We start from the raw sequence: 10,363 nt of genomic DNA on the forward strand, positions 1-10,363 counted from the left end.
TCCTCCTGTTTGCTAACTTTTTACCAACTGCAGGTGAATGGAGTCCAGTCGAGCTTTATGAGGGCCAAGCCTGTCCCCGAGCGGTCAGCCAAGGCCCCGGGTGATGCCCCTGGCACAGTGGGAACGCCCACCCCTCCACGTGCACACACCTGCTGGGACCGCTGAGCGGCTCTGGCTCCGGGGAGGGCAGGCTCCAGCCTCGCGGGCCTCTTCTTCCCCATCCCTCTGCTTGGGGCTTGATCACTCAGGGACTCCGTTCCCCTCCTAGTCTCTGCCCGTGAAGCCTCCTCTGCCCACACCACGCCCCTTCCATCTCTTCCCTCTCGTTTATCACAAATGGTTCTTCAGGCCTAGACGCACTTCTTCCGCGAAGCCTTCAGCTGCCCCTCCTGGATGCTCCCAGGGCGCCTACCCTGAAAGTCCCCTGGAAGAGAGGAGTTGACCTCTGACCAACAGGGTCTGAACTGTGTGGGTCCCACCTTTTATTCAGATTTTCTAAGTACTCATTACAAGACACGTACACTGTGGGTGCTGTGCTGTCTCATTCCTCTGTAACCTCAACCACAACACATGCTCCGTGCCTCTTCTGTTCATGCTCAGGTTCCAACACATACCACCGTCTCACAAACATGGTGACGCTCGAAAAACATTTACTGAATGAATCTCAACTCCGTGAGCATTCGTTATAACCACTTACATTACGGAAGAGGTATGTTTCAAATTGCAAATAATGGAAGTTGAAACCACTGGTGATTATCAATGGAAGTCCAACACAAATTTCTATTAACAATTGGCTCAAAGCTGCTCCAAGGACAGCCAAACACCACTTATTCTGAATCTATTCTAGTTACATAAGCTAAACAGTACGACTATGTACTTCAAACTCTCATCTGGATTCTCCAGAGAATTAAAATGTTTTATTCTGCAATAACTAAAACTGGTTTTTTTTAAAAAAAAAAAAAAAACGTGGTGGGGGTGGAGAGGCCCTTTCCTTCACCAGAATAAAGGGGCTTCCGCCAGCTTGACTTCAAACCTCTCAGCTTAAGATTTGTTTAACAGTACATAATACCACCAGTGTGAGGACCCACACAGGTTTAGGATTTCCAAAGTTTGGCAACCCATACAGACACTGGGCTACAAATCAGTGATCAACCATCGTAACCAGTAAGGAGGAGAAAACAGATGAGGTGATGCGAGAGACTAGGGAAAAACGTGGTCAATCTATAAACTTCTAAATCAAGCCACAAAAGCAATGTATCTCTGCACCCGCTAAAGAAAAAGAGGGCAGGGAATTCCCTGGCAGTCTAGTGGTTAAGACTCCAGAGTTTCACTTCTGAGGGCTCGGGGTCAATCCCTGGTCAGGGAACTAAGATCCTGCAAGCCAGAGGCATGACCAAAATAAGAAAGAGAGAGAGAGAGAAGAGGGCCGGGAGGAGAGAGACAGGGAGGAAGCCACACAGCCCAAGCAGAGCGCTGCTCCGTGGGCACAGCTGGCCTCCACGGGGGTCGGGGGGAGCCACAGCGCTGGCCCGGGGGCTCCTGCAGGCAGACCCTCCTGACGTGCACGGGAAACTTCTGCAAGACCCAGGACTCCCGGTGCGCCAGCGCTCACAGCAGGGTGTGCTCGCCACAGACCCTCTCTCTCTGAGGCCCACAACGTGCTGTGGTGCCCTGCGAGCCTGCAGAAGCGTCTCTGCTGCGGGGCCGACCGCGGGCCTGACTGGCAAATGCCTATCCTCACCCTCCGGTCTCCCCATCCTGATCTCCCCCACGCATCCTCTTTACCTCCGTCTGTCTGCTGCTCCTGGCCTCATGACCCCACACCCACCTTAGTGACCAGCAGGCGTGGACGAACACCCTCCTCCCCTCTCCCGTCCCCGCTTCTCCCCAACCAAGACTCTCACAGTGAACTCAGAGCCCATCTGACCTAGCCAACTCAGAGCCCATCTGACGTAGCCGCTTCGCTTTTTCCCCAGAGGGGACCGTGGTACCTGGAGGCTCCACAACCAGATGTGAACACAGCTGAAACCCCTCAGGGCTTCAGTCCACACTTCCAGTGCCCGTTCCATCCCACAAACTAGGGTTCCCCCAAGCATAACCACATCCAGCCCTCCAGTGCTACCCGTGGATGTCTCTACACTACAGGCTGAGACCACAACACCTAACTATTTATGATCCTGCCACTTTCGGAAAAGGCCTGCAGACTCCTGTACTTAGAGACCTCACAGGACGACCCCTACGGCTGCTGGCTGGCTTGAGAACCAACAGAAGAATGTGGCGCAGCAGGAAGGGGGGAGGTGCCCAGGAGGTGACTGCAACAGCCTCTGGGCCAGAGATCACAGAGGTTCACACGAGGGGGTTAGCAGTGGCGACAGGGAGAAACGGGTGGACCAGGAGAAGAAGACAGTAAGCTGATGGGCTGGACGCAGGGTGTGAGAGAAAAGCAAGGAACCAAGGGGGACATCTACTTTCTGGCCAAGCCACCAGGAGGACGCAGTTGCTACTCTGAACGAAGACCAGGTCTTTGAAGGAGATTCGGACCCATGACTGGACAGTTATTTACACTCGTTGTCCTACAGAAAAACCTGTGACTCACTGTCCTTTCAGAAGAAGAGCCAACATCCTTACAACGGACTCGAAGGGCATCCCCCGTCAGCCTCTCCTCTAACTTCATCAAATTCCGTAGGTCACTGTGCCCCCCACCAATTTCATACGCTGACGTATAATCAGCTACAGGACAGGCACAGCAAGGTGGTCCTCTGCTGGGTGAGCAGGTCAGAACGGCACAGCCTTCGGGGATGGGATCTGCGGTCTCATGAAGGAGACCCTAGAGCTGCCAAGTGAGGGCGCAGCAGGAATCACGAACCAGGAGTGCCGCTCTCACCAGAGAGCAGATCCGCCAGCCCCTGGATCCTGGGCTTGCCGGCTGCAGTGACTGTGAGGAGTGAATCCCTGTCGCTTATAAGTCGCCCGGCCAGGACGGCCCCAAACCCACCAAGACCCCAGCGCGCTCCACCCCAGCTGCCGTGCCTCCACGTCTTCCCAAGCACACGAGCGACTGGCCACCACAGCAACCTCTCGGCCGTCTGGGGTGCTCCTCTCCAAAGACGTCTCCAGAGCTCATCCTCACCCTCTCTGCCCAAAGGCAACCTCCCTGAAGCCTCCAGGACTCCCTACTTAAATTCTACCAGACACTGGCCCTTTCCTCAGCCTTTTATTCGTCTCCCTTTCTCTGCTCAAGTTATTTCCAGCACATTTATTACCTTCTCACATAACCTGTTGACTATCTCCTCCCCCTGCCTCCTAACATAGAGGCTCTGAGATGAAGAATACTTGCCTTTTCACCCACTCCTGTAACTGCACTTCCTGAAACACAGCAGGGGATCAAAAAACATTTGCTGAGGGAATTAACAGCCCAGAGAATAAATACAACTTACAAACGATTCAAGAGAATTTCCCTCACGGACCTGGGTTTTGAGGGGAAAACAAAAGCACATTATGAATGCCTCCATGAGACATCTCAGCTCAGACAGTGACTTTCCCATTTGTTCCCCCTCTATTTCAGAGTGCCAGGGCAGGACTTTCTTCTCTCCCTCCCTGCTCCCAGCCCTTAAAATGCTCGGAATCAGCTCATAGACGATGCTGTTAGAAAAACAAAGCCCCAAGCCCTCAGCTTCTCCGACGGCCTCGGGGCCTACACTCCTTCCGGCCTTCACAGAGCTCTGCCTCTGCCCCAGCTGGAGCTCCTGCGGTTCCTCAGACGCCTCGCTCCTTTTCACCCCCAAACCCGATCACCTGTCAAACCTTCTACCTAGGAAGCTCCTCCACACCTATCCAGTCTGCTTCTCACCATTCACGTGTCCGAATGTCACCAGCTCAAGAGCAACTTGCCCTCCCGGCAGCCCCCAGCGGAGAAAACACCACCACTCCAACTCCTCCCTTATTTTCCTAACACTTCAAGCCTTCAGAAGTCTCACGTTCACACACACAGCTCATCTGCAAGACGCTCTGGTCACCCCTGCGTTATTCACCACTATGTCCCTGGTGCCCAGAACACCGGGTACAATAGGAGTAATTCAATTACACGTCAGTACCACGCTGGACTACAACCAGCTGCTCTGCCAGCTCGGATGGTAAAAACTCCACCTGCCAAATGCGGGAGCCGCAAATTCGACCCCTGGGTTGGGAAGACCCCCTGGAGAAGGAACTGGCAACCCCCTCCAGCATATTCCTGCCTGGAAAAAAAAAAATCCCATGGACAGAGAAAGGAGCCTGGAGGGTTACACATATAGCCCATGGGGTCACAAAGAGCTGGACGCGACTGCGCACACAGGCACAGGCAGAGCACAGCGCTACTTTACCACCGAAAAACACTGATGACAGCAGCAAAAAGAGAGACTCCTGACATCAGATGGCTGCGAGAAGTCCAGCTGGGGAGGGGCACTCCGCAGGGCCTGAGGCCGACGCTGGCAGCATCTCCTCTTCTGCCGGGGTCGCGCACACTCCATGCTACACTTCAGAGACCTGCAGCGTCCACGTGCCTTCCGGGGACGAATGACCCTCCTGGCCAACCCGCAGGCCACATGAGCACCCGCCCCCACCACCCCCACAAGCAAGAAATACGGAAGGACTGGCCAGCACAGTAAAAAAACAACCACCTTCTCCTGGGAGAGATTAGCTTCCCTTGGCATTCTGACCACTACTCATTTCCCTCGGAGTCAGTCTTGGGGGAAACACCGGGATTGGCGAAGGGAACCCCGGGGGGGCCCCCCACCCCTCCACCAGCGCTGCACCTAGGAAATGAATCCCAGATTCTAAGCCTGAAGAACGCAGCGAAAAGTCGCTAAAACATGTTCAACTCTTGCAAGCCCATGGACTGTAACCTGCCAGGCTGCTGTGTCCATGGGATTCTCCAGGCCAGAATACTGTAATGGGTAGCCTTTCCCTTCTCCAGGGGATCTTCCCGACCCAGGGATCGAACCCTGGTCTCCCGCATTGCGGGCGGATTCTTTACCAGCTGAGCCACCAGCGCAGTCCAAGAATACTGGAGTGGATAGCCTTTCCCTCCTCCAGAGGATCTCCCCAACCCAGGAATCGAACCAGGGTGTCTCCCTGCATTGCAGGCGGATTCTTCACCAGCTGAGCCACCAAAGAAGCCCTAGCCTTTCCCAATACGGGGAGGGGGAGGGGGGCTTCCGCCCGAGGCCCACCCCCACCCTCACCCCCGCCTCGCGCCCCGCACGGCCCGGCCCAGCCCCTCCGCGCCCTCGGCGTGAGGGGCAGACGCCTCACCTGCTGCAGCGAGGCGCAGCCCTGACAGCGCGAGAGGTCCGCCGCCGTCCCCGGCGCCGCCGAATGGGTCTCGCCCGGCATCATGGTGCCGCCGCCGGGCCCGCAGAGCCCGCGCGCCTCAGGGGCCGGCGGCCTCGGCCCCGTCCTGCCTCTGCTGACGCCGCCGGGGCCGCCTGGCCCTCCCGGGCCGCTTCCCGCCGGGTCCGGGCGGGCCCATCCGTGCACCGAGGTCCCCGTGGAGCCGGGCGAACGGCTCTCCGAGCCAGAGCCACCTCAGGCGCTGCAGACAGAAACGGTACACCCGGCGCGGCCCCCCGAGCGTGCGACGCCGCCGAGCCAGGACCCCGCCCCGCCCCGGCTCGCCCCGCCCCCACGCCGCGGCGCGGGGCTGCCCGCCGCGCCGCCTGAGGGAAAACGGGGCGCGGGGCTGCGCCGCGGCGGCGGGGGCACACGCCCCGAGGAAACAGCGCAGGGCGGAGAGGCGTCGGACGGGCTCCCTCTTCCGCCGTGTAGCGTTTAGTCTTCCTTTGCCGGCTTGCTGTGTAGACGGCTTTCGATAGACACCTAAAACCCTCGCCGAGGGGGAGGTGACCTGAGGTGAGGTCACTGCAGGCGCCTCCCGGCGCTGAAGGACCCCGCACGCTGACGGGCCGGTGCGCAAGTTTTAACTGGAGCGGCGCGCTCCGTCAGAGTGCGTCCGGGCCCACGCGGAGACCCGAGGACTACGTCTCCCGGCGGCCCCCGCGCGCCGGGCGGACCCCGAGCAGTTCTTCCTGCCGCCGCGGGCGCCCCTGAGGGGGCGGTTCGCCTAGTTAGACGTTGTCGTCGTCGCCGCTGACCAGTCCTTTTTCCCAGACGACTCTCTTCTCCACAGCTCCCCCGCCTTCCGTGTCCACTTGCCGCCCGGCCCCGCGCTCCTCGGCCTCTTCCCCACCCCCACCCCCACTCCGGAAGCCCTGCCGAGCACAGCGCTTGGCCGAATCCTGGGCAGTGGCCGGCTGCTAACAAATGTTTTTAAAATATCTTGCAAAGGGGAAAAAAGAGAAAATCTTCACTTTACAGCAATTCCCGGATACACCCAAGTCCTCATCCTCTTGTTTGAATCGAAGTTTTCCCCGATATCCGCTGCCACCAGAATCTTTTGGATGATCCCAGCTTGTTGCCATCGGTTACCTTGCTCGGAAGCCTCAGACGTCGCTTTTCGACGTCTGGTTAGGAAGTCCGAATTCTTAGCGTCCCATACAAGAACTGCATGCATTAAGGAGACGTCCCAGACCCTATCAGCTCCTTCCTAAATCTTCGGATGGAAATTGCAACTGAAAACAGCACCCACCCCCACCCCTCCCACCCCCCGCCACTTTCAAGAAAGCAGTCTGTGTTCCTCTCCAAACGCCGGCATCCCTGTCCTTGCTTGTACACGCTCTGCGGTTGAAGCTGGCTGTGAAGTGGAGGGACCAGGTGTCCAGCAGTCGCTTAGATCACCTGCCCTTGGCACTGAAGACACGTCTGTACTCGTCCGAGGGGCTATTGTGGGATGTGCAGAAAACAGGAGTAGGGTTAAAAGTGAAAGGAGAAGCGAGAAAGGGGAGAGGAGCCCCTGTGGTCCTGATGACTTTCCATGTCTGCCTTCCAACCTCGGACAAACAGGTCTTGACAGTAGCTTCCCTCCCCAAATGTTTCCCCCCACCCCCCACCCCACCCCTCCCCGGCCCAGGGTATCTTAGCCAGGGAGGCACCAGCTTATGCTCCAGCGTTGGCTCGCTCTGCACTGTCCACCCGCCTACACGACATCCCTACCCTTGCAGGAACTGGGAACTCACTGCTGCCTTCCTGTCCCCTCCACCTGCCTGAAACGCCCTTCCTGCCAGCGTGGCATTCTGTAACCCTCCTGTCCTGCCAGGCCGCACGTTTTACCTCCACGACCACAGTGTGTATGTCCTTTTTTGTCTGCTTGTGGTTTCCTTACTATGTCATATCCTAACTCCTTTGTGACCCCATGGACTATAGCCCACCAGGCTCCTCTGTCCACGGGGTTTCTCAGGCAAGAATACTAGAGTGGGTTGTCGTTTCCTTCTCCAGGGGATCTTCCTGACCCAGGGACTGAAACTGTGTCTCCTGCATTGACAAGCAGATTCTTTATCGCTGAGCCGTCAGGGAAGCCCCTTTTTGTTCCTTATCACTAATTTTTTTTATTAATACCACATTTTGACTTGGATAGTGGTGTTCTTTATGTCTTAGAGGTGAGTTTTCCTTTTAAACACTGCAAAGTGCAAAGGCAATGGCTTCCCCACTCCAGTACTCTTGCCTGGAAAATCCCATGGATGGAGGAGCCTGGTAGGCTGCAGTCCATGGGGTCGCTAAGAGTTGGACACAACTGAGCGACTTCACTTTCATTTTTCTGTTTCATGCATTGGAGAAGGAAATGGCAACCCATTCCAGTGTTCTTGCCCGAAGAGTCCCAGGGACAGTGGGCTGCCCTCTATGGGGTCACACAGAGTCAGACACGACTGAAGCGACTTAGCAGGAGCTTAGCAGCAGCAAGTGCTGTACACAGTAGGTGCTCCGTGGATGTCAGAGTGAGTCAGATTTGCTGCAGCTAATTGAAAGTGAAAAATAATAAGCACTGCCCCTCAGAAGTGAAAGTACATTTGTTCCATCTTCTGCCTTTCTCATAAGATATTCAAAGGGGGAAGAAAGACCAACGGCAGCAGTCTGTTTTGTGTAATGTAGTGTGGGCAAACTTTCCATAGATGGCCACACAGTAAGTATTTTAGGATTGGGGGAACATACAGGTCTTTACTGCATATGTCATTTTTTTTGTTTGTTTTTGAGAAACTGTCTACAGATGTAAAACTCATTCTTACCTGGCAGGCTGTGCAAAAACAAGTGTAGTTGTAGTTCATAATGGAAATTGGTGTTGGCCACTGGTTAGGGAGTGCTGGAAACGACATTTTTCCTCTCCTGTAAGAATGGCCACCGCTACTGTGTCATACTGTAGCCCCTGATGCGCAGAGCCCTCTCCTTGGAAAAGCCCCCGATGCTGGGAAAGATTGAGGGCAGGAAGAGAAGGGGGCAGCAGAGGATGAGATGGTGGGCTGGCATCACTGACTCAATGGACACAAGTTTGAGCAAACTCTGAGAGATACTGAAGGACAGGGAAGCCTGGCATGATGCAGTCCATGGGGTCACGAAGAGTCCAAGAGAACTTAGCAACTGAGCGACAGTAACATTGTGTCATTGTGATGGAGACACACAAGTATATGTCTACATGCAGAAAATGGCAAGCAGTGACTTTGGAACCACACACCTGGCTTTAAACTCTCAAGCAAGTGATCTCTTTGAGCTGCTATTTCCTTACAGAGGAGTAGCTATAATTTAAGGGCAAAATGAAAATGGCAAGGCCAAGCCCATAGGCTCTACCATACAGTGAAGAGATATTCACAGTTTATTGATGGTGTCATCTAGTTTGGAAAATAGATAATATCTCCATCCAACTCACATAAGAAAATAATAGAAGAAAAAGGGGGGCGGGGAGAGGTTTGGTTTGGGTTGGGTTTTTGTTTTTTTTTTTTTTTGCAATTTTTTAAATTTTGATCAAGCTTCCAAGGAAAACTGTTTTTCTGTCAGACTGTCCTAAGACCTGGAGGGATGTCTAGATTCTGGTTCTGATTTTGGGGACCCCTGTGCCTGGAGTCCAGGAAGCTATTGAGAGAATCCAACTATAATAATCTCAGTCCTTGCCTCACACCCTCATCAGCACCCCCCATATCCTTGGTAGCTTCTCAAAGTTAATGCTTTGAAGAATAACAAAATTTAAAGGTTAATTAAATTGATTATTTAATTTATTAACATGATTCCACTGAAATGGCTAATAGATTTTGTCTAGAAGTCAAGGCTTATATCACAAGAACTCAGAATGGAAAGCTGTTTGTTCTTTGAACGTTCTGATATTTTGCTTTATGGAGAGCTATTCTTTCACCTCCTGCATTTATCCACAAGCAAAATAAACTGTGTTTCTTCCTTCTTTTAAATTCCTGAGAGGCGCGTTACGGAATAGTGTGTAACTCTAGCAGTCTGCAGTTCTGTGGTGTTATCTGATTAAGTTGTGCTAATTTCTGCATCTGTGATGTAATGCTAACATAAGCCCACAAGATGTCTGTCTTTCCCTGTCTCTGGTTTAGACCTAAATGGAATTTCCAACCATGTTTATGACTTACGGCATCCCACTCCAGTACTCTTGCCTGGAAAATCCCATGGATGGAGGAGCCTGGTGTGCTACAGTCCATGGGGTCGCTAAGACTTGGACACGACTGAGCGACTTCACTTTCACTTTTCACTTTCCTGCATTGGAGAAGGAAATGGCAACCCACTCCAGTGTTCTTGACTTGAGAATCCCAGGGACGGGGAAGCCTGGTGGGCTGCCGTCTGTGGGGTTGCAGAGTTGGACATGACTGAAGCAACGTAGCTTAGCAGTACTTTGGCCTCCTGATGCAAAGAGGCGACTCATTGGAAAAGACCCTGATGCTGGGAAAGACTGAAGGCAGGAGGAGAAGGGGATGACAGAGGATGAAATGGTTGGATGGCATCAGCGACTCAATGGACATGAGTTGAGCAAACTCGGGGAGACGGTGAAGGAAGGGTAGCCATTGTGCAGTCCATGGGGTTGTAGCGAATCAAATATGAACAACAGCAACAATCCCTTCTGGGTGGGGAGGGATTTTTGAGTTTTCCCCAGGGATCAGTTGTGGGCTCTACGCCTTTGCTTCTTTTTTAAAAAATTATTTATTTATTTGGCAGCATTGGGTCTTAATTGCAGCACACGAGATCTGTGTTGCATCATGCAGGACCTTTTGTTGCAGGGCAGAGATTCTTTAGTTTTGGTGTGCAGATTTAGTTTGCTTTGCAGCACTTGGGGGTCATAGTTCCCTGACCAGGGATCAACCTGTGTCCCCTGCATTGTAAGGCAGATTCTTAACCTTTGGACTATCAAGAAGTCTCTTTCCCAGCACTGGAGTCTTTTCCAATGAGTGGGCTCTTCACATCAGTGGGTACAGTATGACACAGCAGGGGT

At 53.8% G+C, this 10,363-nt stretch overlaps 1 protein-coding gene across 1 annotated transcript in view; it reads right to left on the bottom strand.

Moving 5' to 3' along the window:
• The window catches only part of ICE1 (interactor of little elongation complex ELL subunit 1), a 69,907-nt gene extending 64,531 nt beyond the window's left edge, over positions 1–5,376 (bottom strand). The window contains exon 1 of the mRNA XM_068990532.1: positions 5,293–5,376. Within this exon, the coding sequence (XP_068846633.1) occupies positions 5,293–5,376 (84 nt within the window). The remainder of the gene's footprint in view (positions 1–5,292) is intronic.
• Positions 5,377–10,363: the final 4,987 nt, after the last annotated feature.

Source organism: Capricornis sumatraensis, chromosome 18, assembly GCF_032405125.1.
Source record: "Capricornis sumatraensis isolate serow.1 chromosome 18, serow.2, whole genome shotgun sequence".
Taxonomy (NCBI): Eukaryota; Metazoa; Chordata; class Mammalia; order Artiodactyla; family Bovidae; genus Capricornis; species Capricornis sumatraensis.